This window comes from Sprattus sprattus (genome assembly GCF_963457725.1).
Source record: "Sprattus sprattus genome assembly, chromosome: 17".
Lineage (NCBI taxonomy): Eukaryota > Metazoa > Chordata > Actinopteri > Clupeiformes > Clupeidae > Sprattus > Sprattus sprattus.
Window position 1 is genome coordinate 9,718,932 of NC_137915.1, and position 19,722 is coordinate 9,738,653.

At 45.3% G+C, this 19,722-nt stretch overlaps 1 protein-coding gene across 1 annotated transcript in view; it reads left to right on the plus strand.

Moving 5' to 3' along the window:
• Positions 1–291: 291 nt before the first annotated feature.
• The window catches only part of ncapg2 (non-SMC condensin II complex, subunit G2), a gene marked incomplete at both ends in the record, with an annotated part of 21,693 nt that continues 2,262 nt past the window's right edge, over positions 292–19,722 (plus strand). The window contains 23 exons of the mRNA XM_080855729.1: positions 292–369; positions 582–773; positions 1,034–1,148; positions 1,649–1,788; positions 3,325–3,459; positions 4,011–4,105; positions 4,445–4,601; positions 5,267–5,359; positions 5,777–5,902; positions 7,032–7,211; positions 10,508–10,660; positions 11,132–11,354; positions 11,652–11,755; positions 12,859–13,032; positions 13,633–13,706; positions 14,068–14,221; positions 14,602–14,775; positions 15,104–15,220; positions 15,494–15,634; positions 16,399–16,498; positions 17,510–17,700; positions 19,199–19,342; positions 19,703–19,722. The exon at positions 19,703–19,722 is cut by the window's right edge and continues 87 nt beyond it. Of these exons, the coding sequence (XP_080711855.1) occupies positions 292–369; positions 582–773; positions 1,034–1,148; positions 1,649–1,788; positions 3,325–3,459; positions 4,011–4,105; positions 4,445–4,601; positions 5,267–5,359; positions 5,777–5,902; positions 7,032–7,211; positions 10,508–10,660; positions 11,132–11,354; positions 11,652–11,755; positions 12,859–13,032; positions 13,633–13,706; positions 14,068–14,221; positions 14,602–14,775; positions 15,104–15,220; positions 15,494–15,634; positions 16,399–16,498; positions 17,510–17,700; positions 19,199–19,342; positions 19,703–19,722 (3,080 nt within the window). The remainder of the gene's footprint in view (positions 370–581; positions 774–1,033; positions 1,149–1,648; positions 1,789–3,324; positions 3,460–4,010; positions 4,106–4,444; positions 4,602–5,266; positions 5,360–5,776; positions 5,903–7,031; positions 7,212–10,507; positions 10,661–11,131; positions 11,355–11,651; positions 11,756–12,858; positions 13,033–13,632; positions 13,707–14,067; positions 14,222–14,601; positions 14,776–15,103; positions 15,221–15,493; positions 15,635–16,398; positions 16,499–17,509; positions 17,701–19,198; positions 19,343–19,702) is intronic.

Genomic DNA, 19,722 nt, shown 5'->3' on the forward strand with positions numbered 1-19,722 from the left:
TGATTGGTTTACTTGCAAAGTAATACAAATCAAGCGGTTACTCACACTTCTCGGTTCGACTGTTAAGTCAAATTATGAAGACGCTAGCTAATGTTAGCTTAGACAGATGGATATTATGAGCAGCCATTTAGCTAGCTAACCTAACCGATTGCTTAACTTTATTACTACAGTTAATTGCTAACGGTTTATGAGGCATAGAGTTGTTGTTCATGCGAGTTTGTAGAATAACCCGTCGTTGTTTTTGTTTTCTCCACTTTGAAACAGGAACAGCTGAATTAAGTGACGTCAGGTATGTCGAAAAGGGAGGCTTTTATAAACTCCGTCTCTATAAGTAAGACTGAGGATTTCTTCACCTTCATCACACTTCATGTAAGTACAGCTTAAAATGTTTTGTTATTATAAATGTTACCATTGGATAGCTCAGATACGTTAATCGTTGCTTAGAATAAATAGTTAACTGGCTGTTAAGTGTAAGTGTGTTTCTTACCTTAGCCTCAGTGCTCAGCGACAAAGCACATGTGTCAAATCTAATTGGTGGTGATGTATGCTGATCAGTTTTCTACCATGACTTTTATGAGCAGAAGGATGCCTCCGAGCCTTTTGACCTTCGAGAGCTACTGCAGGAGCTGCAGAAGGCTCAGCGGCAGGCCCTTTGGAAAAAGCTGGCCAAACTCTTGCAGGACGCTGTGGTGGCATGTCCCGCAGAACGCTGGAATGCGACAGATGTAGATCAGAACGAGCAGGGCATGGAATTGGAAGTGCCCCTGGAGTTGGTGAGTAACACATGTTTATCATGGATGCAGAAGGCACCATTAATAGTGTTGCATAGCAATTTACGTCAATTTATTGGGCTCTGTTCATCTAAGTGAAGTCGTAGGACTAACGTTAATAACATGCAGTTCCTTGTAATGTCATCCCGACAGAGTTTGTCCTTTTTGTTCAGTCTAGAAGTCTGCTGTTGATTAGCTCTCTGCAGTGCACAACACTACAGTTTCAGTAAATGTGTCTCCTCTTTGCCCTGGACTTCTTGCAGAAGCAGACCATGCAAGTTATTCAGGGTGTGACTGAAGTGGCCACAGCCTGTGTGGACACCATAGAGGAGGGTGACACATACACATCTCTGCTCGACTGTGCCAACATGCTGAATGGTGGGTGGAGAGATAGGAGCACGTATTCCTTATAGAAGGACGGATTTGCTTTGATTTTGAATGTGACTATTTCAATGTATTCATGCACTAAGGATAAACTTTTCCAGCTGTTAAGGGTGTTTTCTTTTCATATTTATTTATTTAGCTCAGGCCATGTCCATGGCTACCTACACAACTCTAACATTTGAATTTACTAGATGGTAACTCTGGTAGAAAATTGCACAGGACTGATAAATTGCAAGAAATGTCAGTGTCAGATGAGAAGGTTATTTGTGTCAGTGTGACCCAGTATGAGATGGGAAGGAAATTGGTTCAGTTCTCCTCTTTTCAGCATACACACACACAGAGACACACACACAGAGACACACACACAGAGACACACACACAGAGACACACACACAGAGACACACACACACAGACACACACACACACACACAGACACACACACACACACACACACACACACAGACTGATTGCTGTATTCTGTGATTGTTCCATAGATCTCCTGAGCTTCCTGCCCCAATCAGAGGCAGCGCTGGAGAAGAGTATCCATGAGCTGTTTGGGTGCTGGTGGATCAAAGGCCTGCATGGGAAAGAAGAGCTCGGACTGACAGTCTTCCTCACCTGCCTCAGGAAACCGGTAACGGCAAACAATTGGTCTGGCACCTCTGCGTGGTACATTTTAAAGACCCGACAGAAATGTCAGTTGGAACATATAAGGCATCGCACTCTGCAGACCTGCTGCCTGTGGTCGCTTCTAACTTAGAGATCAGGAGTTTTCCTTAATACCTGCTTTACATTTGCAGGTATGTTTCAGCCCTATGCTAAATCAGCTGGCAGGACCTAACACTATAGGGTCTAGTGATTTATGAACATCTACTGGCATAGCAACCTACATTAACTGCTGATTAACTTAAGTCTTTACTATTGCATGCTATAAGACTATACCAGATATTTTGTCGATTTCATAATTCATGTGGAAATTCTGAGGTCAGAAAAATAACATTCCTGAGGAGTATATTGTTATATAATGTGTTATTGGATTTTCTAGCTCACTATTATTGTTGTCATTGCTTGTCACAAATTGCTTGAGATTGTGGCCATAACACATGATCTCTGACTATGAGAGTATTTAACTTCAGTCAGCTATAATGAATAACAGCAGAAGCTTATTTATACTTTAAAAAGCTTTTCCAAGCACCCCCCATTTACGTGGGTTAAGTTCAGTGGCTTAAATAAAGGAAAAATGCCCTTGGACCTTAACAGATCAGACATACATCAGAAGTTCTTCAACTTTAGATAAAAAATAAAAATAAAAGTCTGTCAGACCAAAGAACAAAAGTGGCGGGTTGATTTCTGAAAGCCTTCAAAAGGGTTGCGGCCGGATGCAGGGGGTCACGGTGCCCTACTGCTGGCCGTGTCAGCTCGCTCGTTAGCTTTGTTAATCACCTCCGCTCTCGACTCTCTGACAATTATCTCTCGTTCCCTCTCAGGGGTCCGCCGAGGTGACTGCCCAGCGAAAAGGTTGCCTCGGCTGTTAGCGCGCAATTAATTCCTCCCGACGCGAGAAAGGGGGGGGAGAGAAATAAACGCAAACACACTCTCTCTGTCTCTCCTCAGTAGACACTAGGAGGAGTGCTTGCACTGCTCGCTGTGGTTCTGCAGTTGTTGTGGGAGCACTTCAGTGTCCATGCAAGTAGTGGGAATGGATTTCACTTTGTATGAAAGCCTTTGAGGATGATTCATATCGCTATTGTGCTGCTCTCTATGCACTTTTTCCCCGCTCTTGAAATCTCTCTCTTGAGACTAATGGTATTTAATGATTGTTTATGGACCTTTTGGTATGATGCAAGCAGTTTGAAAAGCTACACTGGCTATCGCTAGGGAGCCTATTAAGGCCAGGAATACAAGCAGGAATGCACTCTTATCTTTTCTCTTATAATGCAATATTTTCAAAGATCTTTAACGTTGTGGCAGCCATGCATCGCTGCAATTTAACATGTTACATAATGCCCATTCTATATTCAAATTTCCATATTATATAATAACAAACTATCCAGATGTAAATACACATGCTATGAAATAATAAAAAAAGTTTGTCTTGGTCAACTGAACTTGAGACAGACACCATTGCATTTTCGTGCCAGTGAACTCTTGACTGGCTCCCCTCCCTCAGGTGCCTGATATGAAGAGGCTGTGGGTGTTTCACGAGGCGCTGCTGGGCGTGCCCTTAGACTCGGAGCTGGGCCAGGAGCTGGCCAACCAGCTGCTACTGTGCTTCCTCAACGCAAACCACATCAGGAGGGACGAGGTGAGAAGACAAGACATTTACATTTACATTTAGCAGACGCTTTTGTCCGACGTACAAGGGGAATAACTTAGCTAAGAGCAATAAAACCTGGTGGAACTCACAAAGGTTTGCAGCTGGGTGGCATACTGGGTTAGGTACGGCCTGATTTTGCGGATGTTGTATAGCGCAAAGGGGCACGACCTGGAGACAGAGGTGATGTGGGCTGTGAAGGTCAGTTGGTCATCAATAATGACCCAGAGGTTTCTTGCTGTTTTGGATGGAACAAGAGATAAAGAGTCAATATTGATATTAATGTTGTGGTTGATGACCTGTGTTTGGCTGGGAAGACCATCAGTTCTGAGTTTGTGTTTAGACGGGGTGGGGGGGGTTTGGCATTTCCAAAAACGAAAAGTGAGTTAACAGCAGATGCTACTAACCCTGTCACTAATGAGCGTTTCATTATTGAAAACTAATGTCCAGTTTTGTCCAGAGTGTGTCTTGTCTTCATAAATCTCTCTTTGTCTTCATATACCTCTCTTTTTTTCTTTCCTGTCTGCGTTTCCCACCCTCAGGGGAAGCGTTTCCTGGTGTTCCTCTTCAGCTGGGACCTGGTCTTCATCCGCATGATTCACAAAACCGTCAAAAATCAGCTCCAGTTCTTCCGCAAGTGAGTTCACCCCCGAATTCTCCCGGGGGCTAGTGTTGCCATGTTTACTCGACAGCGACCTGCGGCTCTTTTTAATTGTAGCTCAGGCTCAGTCAGGCATGAACCGCGGCAATTTGAAACCAAGCTAAATGAGCTGGTCAGTGTGCCTGGGCTGGCCTGGCCCAGCCTCTCGAGGTACCCCCACCTACCCCTTCACCGGGTAATTAACGCAAGTCAGACGAGTCTGAGTCGAAAGAGGGACATGAAAGCATCTTCGGTGTTGTATTAGCATTGCCATTGCTTTCAGTTGATGAGCCTTTTAAAGGATATTCATTTTTGTTCATTGACATGCCTTGGCAGGGCTGAAATAGAGCACTTGGCAGAGATCTATTTTCGCGCCTGGAAGAAAGCCTCCGGAACCTTCCTTGAGGAGATCGAGTCCAACTGCATCCAGGAGTTCATGCAGCACGGCATCCAGCTGCACCGCAACTCGCCTGTGCTCCCAAAAGTCCGGCAGGTGGGTGACGCGGTGGGCCTGAATGGGTGAAAAAAACACTCTCTTGTCTAATATATCTGATGGATACATCAACCCCAAATTAGTTTCAGGTCTATGAAATTGACTGCAGATATGGAATTGACTAGAAATGCTAGACTGAATAGATTGATTGCAACAGAATTGAAGTCCCAGTAGTAGCAAATCATGTTGATGAGGCTGGAAGTTTTCTTCAGTTGCAAATGATCTGCCTTGTTACTTTACATCAATACTGCTGTATCCGGAGGTTTCCCATTTTCAAATGAGTTTTTATTTTGATGATATGTATTCAATCTGAATTTTCATTCAGTTTTAGTAAGTTTCATCAGTGGCTTCACTTGTTTTTTTAGTTTAGTTCAGTTAATGGACTCATTTCAATTTAGTTTTAGTTTATTATAGTTTACATTTTTCAGACATGTCTTCACTTGATTCACTTGGTTATTGCTACTACCCCAATTAGTTAGCAAGTGTAGGTCTAGACATGCTGTATCACTATGTTAAGGTTGTACACTGCACAGAATTTAAGGAATGACTCCTGTCGCCATCTGCCATCTTGAGATGATGTTTTTGTAAGTTTTTGCAGTCATTATTAGCTTTTTTAGTTTTAATGTTACATTTCTTTCTTTGGATCAATACATTTATCCCTGCAGATACTGAGCTATTTCCACAAGCAGAAGTTTCGCCAGGGCCTGGATGAGATGCTGCACAGGTTGTATCGCCCCATCCTCTGGAGAGCCCTCAAGGTACAGTGCCGACTACCAGCCTCCTCTCCCAGAGTATTCTGGGAGGGTCCGTACAGCTCCATCAGCTTGCTGTCATTGATGTAAATGTAGCAAATGCTGAAAGTTTGTATTTGCTATAATTGCCATGGTGTTAAGAAAATGCATAAATGCAGACTAGTACTAGCACTCATTTAGTCATGCAGTGCATGTGATGCACCCCTATTTCAATTTAAAATAAGTCAGTAGGGGCATACAGGAGAATAATACTAAGTATGAATAGGAATGTTTCTTCTCAAACAAAAGCCGAAAATAGTCCTCTTCACGCCCAAGGGGCTGACTCCCAAATGGCACAGACTCCATGTCCCAGACTGCTTCCCCCCCACCCTATTAGCCCCCCTGTGTTTGCCTTTTGGTGATTGGCTGTGTCTCTATGTGCAGGCGGCCAATGGGGAGGTGCGAGCCAATGCCACGCTGCTCTTCACTGAGGCCTTTCCCCTGAAGGACCCCAGTATGGATGTGGCAGCCACTGACGAGAGCCTGCAGAGGCAGCTGGACACGCTGTTTGTATGTCTCACTCCCTCATCTGTTACTGCAACAGCCTTTCCAGAGGCTTAGCTGTTTGTATGTCTCACTCCCTCATCTGTTACTGCTACAGCCTTTCCAGAGGCTTAGCTGTTTGTATGTCTCACTCCCTCATCTGTTACTGCTACAGCCTTTCCAGAGGCTTAGCTGTTTGTATGTCTCACTCCCTCATCTGTTTCCTGCATTTTTTTTTGTTTTCTATATCGTTTCTTATATTTCTTATGTAAAGTAGTATTTATTGTTACACCAGGTTCTATTGCTCGACTGCTTGACTTTCCTCTCCCTTGTACGTCGCTTTGGACAAAAGCGTCTGCTAAATGACTAAATGCAAATGCTTATCTTTAGAGCCTGTCTGGAGACTTGGTTCACAGTGCTTTGATTAGTCACTGGAGAACAGCTGTTGTGTTTACTCCATTGTCTTTGCCTTAGATGTGTTTAACCCGGTTTTAAACTTGCGTGTTGCGTAAGAAGTCATATTCTTTTATTCTATTCATGACTGTGAAGGGATATTTGAGTGGATCTAACTTTCTTACTGATATCATTGAGGTGGCATTCTTGTATCACAGGTCTGTTGGTTTGTTTTCAAATGGTAAAGCGCATACAGATAGAAGCGCATCAGCTGAAACCGAGCTTTTTTTACACAGCGAACATCTTCAACTTTCACCCACGGCCGCGTGTTGAGCCCCGAAACCCTTTAAACCTGCTTACAATAGTACAGTTCTAAAGCACGTCTAGGCTAGCCGAGTCTAACTGACGGAGCATTTGCCCGTACAAATTCTGGGCCGAGGATTGGAACTAAAAGGAGACCAGGTGTTATGATGCTGTGTGATGAAGAGTCCTTTGGGTGAACACATCTGTTGTTGTGATTTTGAGGCTAATTACTTTTAAGTCTGCAGTCCACCCATGTAGCTACTCATTTGTTCACATTTGTGTTTGAAAACCCCCTGTGTGTGTGTGTGTGTGTGTGTGTGTCTTTTTGTTTGTTTGTGTGTGTGTGTGTGTGTGTGTGTGTGTGTCTTTTTGTTTGTTTGTGTGTGTGTGTGTGTGTGTGTGTGTGTGTGTGTGTGTGTGTGTGTGTGTGTGTGTGTGTGTGTGTGTGTGTGTGTATTAGTACCTGCTGGACGATCAGCAGCCGCTGGTGCGCTCCACCGCAGTGCTGGGTACATGTACAGTGCTCTCCAAGTGCTGGGAGTTCATCCCCTCTGACATCATCGGCGACCTCCTGAAGAAGATGGTGCAGCAGCTGGCCTATGACGCCAGCTCCCCCGACGTCAGATGCTCCGTCTTCATGGTACTGCCCTCACACTCGCCCTCAATCAGCCTCATGCTGACTGCTGTCACACACATTCACACATGTACACGCAAACACTCACTCAGTCATTCTCTCACACACACACACACACACACACACATGCTATTTCTCTCTCTCTCTCTCTTACACACACACACACGCTCTTTCTCTCTTACATACACACACACACATGCTATTTATCTCTCTCTCTCTCTCTCTCGCTCTCTCTTACACACACACACACACAGAAACACTCACTCAGTCATTCTCTCACACACACACACACACACACACACACACACACACACACACACACCACACACACACACACACACACACACACACACACACACACACACACACACACTCCTTCTCTCTCACACACACACACACACATGCTATTTCTCTCTCTCTCTCTCTCTCTTACACACACACACACACACATGTACACAGAAACACTCACTCAGACATTCTCTCCCACACAGACGCTCTTTCTCTCTCTCACACACACACACACACACATTCTCTCTCTCTCACTCACTCACTCACTCACTCACTCACTCACTCACTCACACACACAAGTACACTCTCAATCACCCTTGTATCATTTCTCATGTCTTACTTTCACTTGCCACTGACACCTTTTCACATCTTCAGTCTCTCTATAGCTTTTTCTTCTAGCCACTCTTTCTCTCCACACAAGTCCTTTTCTTGTGGCGCTCTCTGCCCTTTCTCCAGGCACAGTCCTTCCCTTTCTCCTGGCACAGTCCTTCACAGCCACTCTCTCTTATAAGCTTGTTGCCTCCTGTCTGTAGTAGTGTTTGTGCTGGTTATGCCAATGCTCTCCCAGTCTGTCCAAGTAAAAACCCTCTCGTCATACCCACTCCCACACTCACCCCAGTGCTACTGCGGACTGCGGAGCATTCATCATAATAAAGCCTATGACCAACGTAAGGCAGAACTGATGCCTGATTGGTGCTCCTGTTTTTCTAAACCCTGTTAGAGATACTCGCTGTTATTCATCAACATTTTCCCAGGAAGGAGCTCTGAGGGCCGAGAATGAGAAACTGCGCCTCGTGTGATTTATGAAAGCGCCGCGCAGACTCGCAGTGTGTGGCCGTTTGGGATCAATTAATGAATCACCTTCAGACGTGTGCACACACACACACACACACACACACACACACACACACACACACACACTCAGACGTGGGCAGACTTGCATGACTGCATCAGGCACCTATTTTGAAACCCCTCCTGACCCAAAAATAAGAAAACAGGCATTTGTCATTACATACAGGATGAGAGAAATTGCCAGGAAACGGAAAGGAGTTGAGAAGTAAAAGTAAAAAACAAGTGACAGTATTCAAGTGGGCATTATGACGTCCTTAACAGGTGTCTGCTCAATCCTCAAGTGTCTCTTTTTTTAAACTAACTATGCACTTGAATGTCAAATTAGCCAAAAACAAAAACATTCCAACCTGTGAAAAATAACTCATTCATGATTATCTGACAATTACATATCTGCTGATAATAGGCAATAGTGGGTGTATTTTCTGGTTATTGTGTTGTGTTAGTTGTACAAAGTTGGAATACATGAATGCCAATGTCAGTGACATCTACATATGCTCACTGCATGGTTGGTTTCAGCAGAAGCACACACCCTCAAAGAATATGAGCGTACTTGTGTCTCGAGAGTGTGCAGTTTTGATTAAGCAGGTAGTGTGGCGGACTTTAAACTGTATAAACGATAAACGTTGTGTGTTGTGTGACTTGTTGGTCCCGTAGTGCGTGTCAATCATAGAATAGAATAGAATAGAATATATTTATTTGTCATTGCACAAGTGCAACGAAATTCAGGTGGCAGCTCTCAGACAGTGCTATTGAAAAAATTAAAAACCAAAACAATACAAATATATACAATATCACTATACAAATTTCATTTGTGCATTGTTAAGTGCTATGATGGCTCTTGGATAGAAGCTGTTTCTCAGCCTGTCTGTTTTTGCTTTGATGGTGCGAAAGCGCCTCCCTGAGGGCAACAGTTCAAAAAGGTGGTGACCAGGGTGTGTTAAGTCTCTGAGGATGCTGTGGGCCTTCCTGAGGCAGCGTGTTCTATAGATGTCGCCCAGAGGTGTCAGAGAGCAGCCAATGACTCTTTGTGCGGTGTTAATGACCCTCTGGAGTACCTTTCTTTCTGCTGCTGTGCAGCTGGCAAACCACAGCGAGATGCCATAGCTCAGCACTGACTCCACAGAGCAGCGGTAAAAGGACACTAACAGTTCCTGTTTTAATTTATTTTTCCTGAGTAACCTCAGGAAATACAGCCTCTGTTGTGCCTTTTTCAGCAGTGCATTGGTGTTGTGTTTCCAGGAAAAGTCCTCCTCAATATGAGTGCCCAGGAACCTAAAGTCTGATACCCTCTCCACTTGCTCCCCATTTATAACAATAGGCTGCATGTCTGATGTATTCCTCCTAAAATCTACTAACAGCTCTTTTGTCTTGGAGGTGTTGAGGACCAGATTGTTTAAGGTGCACCATGTTGACAGCCTTTGCACCTCCTCCCTGTATGCAGTCTCATCTCCTCCTGAGATGAGCCCCACCACAGTTGTATCATCTGCAAACTTAATGATGGCATTGCTCTGGTGGGTTGGGGTGCAGTCATGAGTATAGATGGTGTAGAGAAGGGGGCTCAACACGCAGCCCTGTGGGGAGCCGGTGCTGATGCTGAGAGCTGAGGAGAGATGGGATCCTACTCTAACCCTATGGGAACGGCCTGTCAGGAAGTTTTTGATCCAGAAGCAGATTTGTTGTGAAAGCCCTAAGTCCATCAATTTTGTGACCAGTATGCTCGGTAAGATTGTGCTGAAAGCAGAGCTGAAGTCTATGAAGAGCAGCCTGGCGTAGTTCCCTCTCTGTTCCACGTCTGGACAACAGTGTGTGTAGTGTGTCTTGTTGGTCCCGTAGTGTGTGTCTATCGTCCTGGACAACAGTGTGTGTAGTGTGTCTTGTTGGGCTCGTAGTGTGTGTCTATCGTCCTGGACAACAGTGTGTGTTGTGTGTCTTGTTGGGCTCGTAGTGTGTGTCTATCGTCCTGGACAACAGTGTGTGTTGTGTGTCTTGTTGGGCTCGTAGTGTGTGTCTATCGTCCTGGACAACAGTGTGTGTCTTGTTGGGCTCGTAGTGTGTGTCTATCGTCCTGGACAACAGTGTGTGTTGTGTGTCTTGTTGGGCTCGTAGTGTGTGTCTATCGTCCTGGACAACAGTGTGTGTTGTGTGTCTTGTTGGTCTGGTAGTGTGTGTCTATCGTCCTGGACAACAACCTGACCCACGCTGTGCTGGAGAACCTGCTGCCACTGCTGAGGACCAGCCTGCACGACACCTCAGAGAAAGTGCGCGTGGCCTTTGTGGACATGCTCATCAAGATCAAAGCTGTGCGGGCCACCAAGGTAAGCTTGTGTGTGTGTGTGTGTGTGTGTGTGTGTGTGTGTGTGTGTGTGTGTGTGTGTGTGTGTGTGTGTGTGTGTGTGTGTGTGTGTGTGTGTGTGTGTGTGTGTGTGTGTGTGTGTGTGTGTGTGTGTGTGTGTGTGTGTGTGTGTGTGTGTGTGAGAGAGTCTGTGTCTGTTTGTCTGTGTGCATGTTGGTTGGTTGATACAGTATGTGTAGCACAATGGTCCAAACTGCTATGGTGTCTGAATCCTAGTCCCCAAATTGTGTGTGTCAAAGCAGTGTTGCCAGAGTTGCATGAGTGTTGAGAGACTGGAATCATGGTGCACTTTTATATTTTGTTGTTGTTGTCCAACTCACTTGTCCTACTCACAGTTTTGGGGAATACACACAAAGTTGTGTATTTGTATGTGTGTGACTATGTGTTTACCTGTATATCAATCTCACTGAGTGTGTTGTATCCTCTCCTGCAGTTCTGGAAGGTGAGCTCCATGGAGCATCTGCTGTCTCGCCTGGAGAGGGACTCGCCCTCCGTCTCCAAGCGCATAGTCAACCTCCTCTTCAGCTCCTTCTTCCCGGTCAACCAATCGGAGCTGGTCTGGTGCGAGCGCTGCGTCACCCTCATCCAGATGAACCCCAAAGCTGCCCGCAAGTTCTACCAGTACGCTCACCTGTACACTGCCCCCAACAACTTAGGTGAGTCTATGCACTTCTGCACCTGTTCTGGTGTCGCATTATATACCATGATTGACAAAAAAATAATTTGCACACTTTCAAATCACTCTCAGAAATGCGAATGAGATTCTCTCTCTGTATATTGTTTTACCCGTGTTATCGCAATGAATGTCAATACTTAAGTTCTTTCTGCCATTCCTAAGCAAGGCCATCTTCCGGGACAATATAGCTTAACCCTTAAGATGTGATGAGTTTGTATGAGTGGCTGGGTAGAGACTGGTCATTGTAAGTGATCTTGTTCTTCTCTTTTGCGTGCAGGCAAACTGATGCTCGTCATTCGTAAGTGTCTGAACTCGTGCATTTCGAAGGCCAAAGATCAAGACCCTGATGACACAACCTCTGCCAACAAGGAAAACGTCTCTGTAAGTGCCACCATGCAGTGAACTTGGGTTCATTTGACTCCTACACTTCCTATTCTGTAAAGACACGATTGCCTACTGTAGGCAACTACTGCAACTACACGATTGCCTACTGTTTGTAACAAAGCAGTGCATTAGAATGGCCCCACTCTGCAAGGACCCGCTCGTTGGAATGAGATTCCCCCATGAAATTGAGCATAATGTATTTGTTAATGCAGAGATGGTCTCATCTTTATTTTTTATTAGGAACAGTGAAGGGAAGAACCGAATTAATTCATTACATTTGAATAGTACATTACGCTTTTTTATTCTTTCCTCGTCATTCCTTGAAATGGCTTTTTTTTTTTAGAAAAGCACCCAGACATCGCTTTATGCCATAGAAATCTGAATTATGTATGTGTCAGAGGCTCTAACAGTCTTCCTAAAAGTTTAATCACACTTATCTATTGTCATTATTATTCTTCTTATTGAGGTCACGCTGGCTCTGGTTTTGAATATTGCATTGTATTAGTGCTCTGTAAAATCATTCGGTGCATAAATAACTGCAGTTTTGTGTTTACATTATTGGACAGCATACTTACTTGACTTCAGCTACCATTGAAGCCTACTTCTCCTCCAAGCTATCATGGAACATGTGAAATGATTGTCAGGCTGATGCCTGTCTTTGACTAATTTGAACTGCTGATAACAGAGCTAAGGATAGTCTGGGAGTCTTTCCTTTTCTCCCAGCATCTGTTTGATGACTGCATCAGCAACCACAAGATCATGACTTCAGTGTCCTGTGGACTGTAGTACTGTTACAATGTACACCCATTTACATTTAGTCATTTAGCAGACGCTTTTATCCCAAGTGACTTACAAGGGAATTGGATTTATACAGCAGGAGCAGTTTTAGGGGTTCAGTGTCTTGCTCAAGGACACTTACACAATTGGTAAGGAGGGGTGAGGAATCGACCCAGCAACCTTCCAATTACTAAACGACTCCTCTGCCCCCCTGTACCACTGTTTACACCCTGTCGATTAAACGTCCACTGCTTGTGTTCTGGCTAACTGGTCGTGTGTGTGTGTGTGTTGGGCTCATGTGTGTGTTGCGTGTTCTGTGTCAGGAGCTGGAGGACGTGCTGTCGGTCAAAGACACGGACACCATGGCCCGGCTGCTGGAGATCGTGGTGATCCTGTGGAGGAGCATCCAGAAGTCACTGCAGCGCAACAAGGACATCATGGACTACCTGGTGGCCAAGTTCGCCACCGTGCTGCCCGAGTACCTGCGCTTCTTCCAGGTGCTGAGTGGAGCTGTGTGTGTGTGTGTGTGTGTGTGATGTTTAATGACAGGCCCTCCTGAGAAATTCGAGCTGTACAAAAGTGCCATAGTGGAGACAAACTCTGTGTATCGGCTGGTAGAGGCCATAAACATCCATAAACATGGATTTTTCCGTTCCAAAATGGACATTTTAGAGATGAGAATGATGAATGTAGTGACCTTTGAGAGTTGTTCACTGGCGCCATTAAATTGGGCTCACTTATTGCCCAATGTCTGCTCTGGGCTTAGATGGTGCTGTGTGTTGCCATAACTACAGCTGTCATTAGTGCATCCGTATCCCTCAGTAATCTCGTGTCCACAAGGAAAGCTAATCGTTGAGCCGGAGCGCACCAATCACAAATGCAATGGATACCTTCCACTGCCAGTTTTATCCCATCAGACTCCTTTGAAATAAAAACAAATGTGTTGCCTAACAGCCGTGTGTGTGTGTGTGTGTGTGTGTGTGTGTGTGTGTGTGTGTGTGTGTGTGTGTGTGTGTGTGTGTGTGTGTGTGTGTGTGTGTGTGTGTGTGTGTGTGTGTGTGTGTGTGTGTGTGTGTGTGTGTGTGTGTCTGTCTCAGGATGACCATGCCTGCACTGCAGCGCTCCTGTGCATGGCCTCTCTGCTTCCAGCTGCCTCCGTGCCCTCATTCAGGTCAGTGCCTCATTACACCTCTGCATCTCCATCCCTCACTCAGACATCCCTGCTCCTGCATTCTTTCTCTCGCTCTCCCCCTCTTTCTCTCTCTCTCTCTTCCTCTCTTTATCATTCTCTCTCTTTCTCTTTCTCTTTCTCTCTCTCTCTCTCTCTTTCTCTTCCTCTCTCTCTCTTCCTCTCTTTATCTTTCTCTCTCTTTCTCTCTCTCCCTCTGTCTCCACCTTTACTAAAGACGATACGCTTGACTGCTGTCTGGAGATGTATTGTTTTAAACCGATGTTAAACCTGTCTGTATCGGTCTCTCTCTCTCTCTCTTCTCTCTCTCTCTCTCTCTGTCCTCCTCCCCCCACACCTGCAGCTGTGGAGTTCTGCCCCGCCTGAGGAAGCTGGAGGTGGGCTCATCCGTCTCCCACTACAGTCAGATCCTAGACTGCCTGTGCAGCTGGGGGCAGGCCTCCCACATCCTGGAGCTCATCAGTGACTGGCTCACAGAGGCCCTGGCCAAAACTGCAGTATGTAACATTTTTCATTTACCTTTTTAATAATAATAATAATAATAATTCATTTTTCTATAGCGCTTAATACCCAAAGTCGCTTAATATTCAGATGAAAGCATTGAATCGGTTTAAAGCCATCGGTGACTGTTTGTTCTTGTCCGCCTCCACAATGCTGCAGGTTTAGGGATAATGTTATCCCATTTGGCCCAAAGCAAGCCTTGATCAGTATTCACAAATTTGACAGCAAAGCGATGCTTCTCCTGTATAACAGCACAATACAAGGTGGACAGAGCTGGCACATTTGCTCCTCATATGTCCTCATTCCCTATGTGTGAACACCTTACCATTGTTATCAGCATTTTACTCCATCAGAGACTCAACTTTCCCCCCTGCAGGCCAAAGATGACTCGGCGCGACGTGTGCGTATCCAGGAAACCATGGAGGCCAAGCCAGACCTGGGCCTAGATTTCTTGGACTACCTCCTCAACAGTCCCCCCAGCCGGGAAGCGGTGCTCAATGTGGCCCTGGGCAAGCTCAAACAACTTCTGAAAGCGCTCAGCTCCTGGAAGGTACAGACATCCATCCATCGCAGACGTCAGTTTCATCTCAGTGGCCTGAATTCTATTTGGTGCAATTGGAGAAGATAATTGTGCATTAGCTTCCACTGTGTCATTAGTCCAGTCTGTTCTGTCCTGAAGACTAATATGTGTGTGTGTGTGTGTGTGTGTGTGTGTGTGTGTGTGTGTGTGTGTGTGTGTGTGTGTGTGTGTGTGTGTGTGTGTGTGTGTGTGTGTGTGTGTGTGTGTGTGTGTGTGTGTGTGTGTGTGTGTGTGTGTGTGTGTGTGTGTGTGTGTGGGCGGGGTGGCTCTGTTTGTTATTTGGTATGCATGTGTGCAGTCGGAGCTGTACTCGTGCGTGAGTGCGTTTGAGCCTCCAGCGCGTGCAAGGACCACAGAGACTGCCATGAAAGCATTCAGCTTGCACAGCCGACTCTTGGTACACATCCAAAGCAAGGTGAGTCCTTCTATAATCTCTCTCTCTGTCTCTGTCTCTCTCGCTCTCCCTTTCCCTTTCCCTCCTTCCCCGTCTCCATCTTCCTCTCACGTGTTCTCTGCCTCTCTGAGTGGAAGCACTTTGGGAGTGGAATGTCAGGTGTGTAGGCATCCAGATGTGCAGAGCTTGTGTGTGTGTGTGTGGGTGTGTGTGTGTGTGTGTGTGTTTGTGTGTGTGTGTGTGTTTCTCTGTGGCGTGCTGCTCTGACTGCCTCTGTGTCGTGTCCTGCCCCAGTCTCCAGAGGACAGGGACTGCCTGCAGGACCTGGAGCTCTCGGCTGCCTGGGTGACCGAGCGGATCCTGCCTTTCCTGGTGGCCCCCGCCGAGGACGTTATCTCAACACAGCAGGTCAAGTTGGCCCAGAGGGTGGTGGAGGTAATAATGGCCAGCAGTTGTGTGTGTGTGTGTGTGTGTGTGTGTGTATGTGTCCTTTCATACTGCCCTGTGCCTATTGAGTTGGACCACAGAGGGATTAACACAAACTATTGAAGTTGTTTGCTCATTAATGGAGATTCCTGCACTCAGTTAACCTCAGACCACACACACACGTACACACACACACACCACCCCCTCCTCCCAGACAGCACTCTCCCTTCACGGGCGTAGTGTGACATTCATTTGTACAAATGAGCATGCTTACCTTTGGACGCCTAGGCTCCCTGTGCCCAGAGGCGGCAGCCATACTGGGTGTTAAAACACGAGCTGCCATTCATCTCTCTGCCAGGCGCAGTGCCCTCGCCGCTGTGGTGGGGGGGGAGGGCGTGTAAGTTTTAGACACAGCCCTGTGCAGCACCGCTGACAAATCACCCCTCTCTGCCAGGAATGAGCTCCAGGCTCAATTATTCAACAAAATGCCACATGATATATTATTTTGTTTGGTCTCTCTCTCTCTCTCTCAATTTCTCTACATATACAGCCTGTCTTGTCTACCTTATCCCCATGTTTTTTTTGGATCCCAGTGCATATTTCTTGCATTACTTCAGGCTTTTTTGATATTATGACAACAAATATATAGAGTGTTTGGCGAGCAGTGAATACAGACTAGCTGGCTTGCTGTGTCCTTGGTGTTGAGGCCTAACAACATTTTGTATCTCTGTGAATGTGAACGAGCCGTCTGTTAAACTACCTTTTCTGGACAGACCTGCCTCACTGTGTTGAGGGACGTCATTATCGTTGGACAAGGGGACATGGAGTTCACAAGTCAAGTCCTGGACCTGTGTTCTGTGGTGCTGTTGTCGGGTAATCACATACACACTTTCACACAAACCTACGCTCACCTATAATGTCCACTTTACACACACACACACACACACCTCTATTGCATATAACCCATGGCATCAGCAGCGCCCATGTGAGGGGTTCGATTCCCACCAGCCAAACATTTTAAGGATTTCTTTTTTTTTGGAAGTGTTGCACTCCTTCTAAAGTGAAGTTCAAATGACATTTGTGGTGACATTTGGATGAATTACTTAAGTCTAACAGTCTCTCGATCACGTGTGGTGTTCCGCACCCAGTCACCGGGTAGCGTGGGGCAGCACGGTAGGGGTTATGGAGGATCTGACTCCGACACACAGTCCGAGTCCTTATATGGAAGTGTAAGGTTGAATCACCCACTCTGATGGCCCATTTCACACCATCGGACAGAAAGGGTGCCTGAGCATTTTCTGTGTGAGAGAAGATTAATAGTGATAATTTTTTTATGGCTACTTTATTTCATAGAGATTGTTTTTGTTTTCCAACTGCATTTTCTGTGTGAGAGCAGATTAAAAGTGATTATTTTTTATGGCTACTTTAGTTCATAGAGATTTTTTTTGTTGTTGCAAGTAGCAACAGTCAGTTTGCAGGTGCTTTGTAAAGAGTGTGAGTGTCTTGTTTGCGGTTGATGTGCGCCCTACAAATAAATTAGATAATTGAAATGAGTCACTGCCAACCAGCACGGCAGTGTGTGGGATGCATTGAATTGTTTTGATCAGAATTGTTTGTAGTAGAGCCTTTTCAGAAGCCTTTTGAAATGCACTAATTGTTCCGCCTTTAGTCTGACATCCCAGGCGCATACTTTTAATTGATGTTTTGGCAGAACCGTGAAATTGAGTGTTTATATGGGCTGATGACTGAGTGAGGAGTAGGAGTGAGGCATATTGATTTTTGTTTTTTGCATATGTCAACATGAGTGAGTTTACATGCTATGCTAAGTTACTGCTTTGGATCTGCTGGTTTAGCTAAAGGTCCTGTGTCACCATCTATTTGCAGAGAGGGGCTACCTGTGCATCCCTGCCATTCTGTCTGTGCTGGCCAGCTTGGGCAAAGACTGCATGTCCCAGGGTGCACCGGGACAGGAAGAGCAGGTGGCCGTTGTCATTGGTGTGTTAACCAACATCTTTCATAAGATCCTGGAGGTGATGGCACTGAAGCTGCGCAAAGACCGGGAGGAGGGAACGCAGGTGAGAACACCATAGAAACCTACTCGCCATGTGTGCAATTCTAAACCAATGGAAATCCTGAGAGAAAAAAATGTCCATGATATAGTGAAAATATATTGCATTCATTTTGCAGTGGATATTCTGTATTATAAAACAATTGGGTTCTATCGCGTTATTTACCTGTTTCTGATTGGACGAGAGACGTTCCATGTGTTGGATTATCCCAGAATAACCCAACTCTGACTTTTCACAGCTAATAATAAAATCACTCCGCGATGAAACATTCTATAGTGCGATGATGATAGTAGGGGTGTAAAAAAGAATCGTTTTGCATCGATGCATCGATCCAACAGCCGACGATACGATGCATCGACACGTCCGCAAGAGTATCGATTTAATGAGTATTTTTATTTTATAGTGAATGAAGTAGGCCTACAGGGGTATTTTTTGTTTCCATTTGCTGCTACTAGTGCACTCATTGCACTGATTTTGTGGAGCATTGTCATTTTAAATTGAATTAACTACAGGCCTATTTTTTGTTACCGTTTGCTGCTAGTGCACTTTTGCACTGATTTTGTTGAGTATTGTTATTCTATAGTGAATGTGGTATAGGCCTATTTTTGTTACTTAACACTTTGTACTTTGTACAGTACTTTTTGATGCAAGGCCTTTCAGAATCTATAACAGGGGCATTATTATTTTTCAGTGAATGAGGTTGTCATAGGCCTAGGTGGAGTACAACTTTTCTACTTCTGTTATTGGCTGTTGTTTCTCAAATAAAATGCATAACGATATACAGCTTTCATTGATTTATTTCAAATCTGTAACATTGTCTAGCCTGTAAGGTAAAAAAAAGAACAAATTAATCGAATCGAATCGAAATCGAATCGTATCGTGGTGTATTCATGAGTATCGAAAATAATCGAATCGTTGGGTCAGGAAATCGATACTGAATCGAATCGCCATGATGGGTGTGATTTACACCCCTAGATGATAGCCGTTAATTCAAAGTTCTTATAATTCCAAACCAAGACGTTGACAATGGAACTATTTTTTTTTATGGCCTCTGGCCTCGGTGGCTACGGCCGAACACCACCCATGGAAATATCCCTTACCTACCCCACTCGTACTATATTGCCTAATTCTAAGATAGAGGGCAGGCGGTCTTTGCCCCCACAAACAAAGAGCAAATACTAAAAGTCTGTTCTGACTAACACCAATGTAACTTGTTTTGGTAAGATTTATGCAACAAAACAAGGTATGCACACAATCTAGCCCTCGACATAAAGAATTCTTAGAGTTTTCTTCAGGGTTTGTTCTAAAACCCCTCTGGGCCAGACACTGAAGTCACATTTGATTAAAATCAAAGAGTCCAAGCTAGTAGCAGCTGCACTCAGCCTGCGTCTGATGTGATGTTTGCGTGTGTGTATTTGTGTGTGTGTGTGTGTGTGTGTGTGTGTGTGTGTGTGTGTGTGTGTGTGTGTGTGGGTGTGTGTGTGTGTGTGTGTGTGATTCGCAGGTGTGCCTCTCCTCAAGGACGGCTCTAATGGACTTCTTGAGCGTGGCACAGGAGCTGGCAGGCGTGCACCCTGAGGGGCATGACGGGGTCTTCTCCTCTCTCTTCGCTGCCATCGTCGTTGAGATCAGCCATGCCCTACACAAGGTGCCCATCACACACACACACACACATAATTACATTCACATAGCACTAACAAAAACAACTCTGAGAGCAAAATCCCTTTGATCAAGACTCTCTTCCCCAACCCGTCCTCACATTCTTTTTTCTCTCTTGCCACCTATGCTCTCTCTCTTTCTTTCTTTCTCTCTTTTCTCTCTCTATCTCTCTCTATCTCCTTCCATTTGTTGTTCGTGTATTATGTTTGGTTAATCTGAGCCACCCTGCTATTTAATCACAGATTAAGGTGATTATTGGGTGTTAAACCCCTGTAAATGCCGTCTGCTGCCTCCCCCCCCGTCCAGCTGTTGGCTGTGTGAGTTCACCCGTCTCTCCTCCTGTCTTCAGGTGTCTCACGTGGAGCAGCT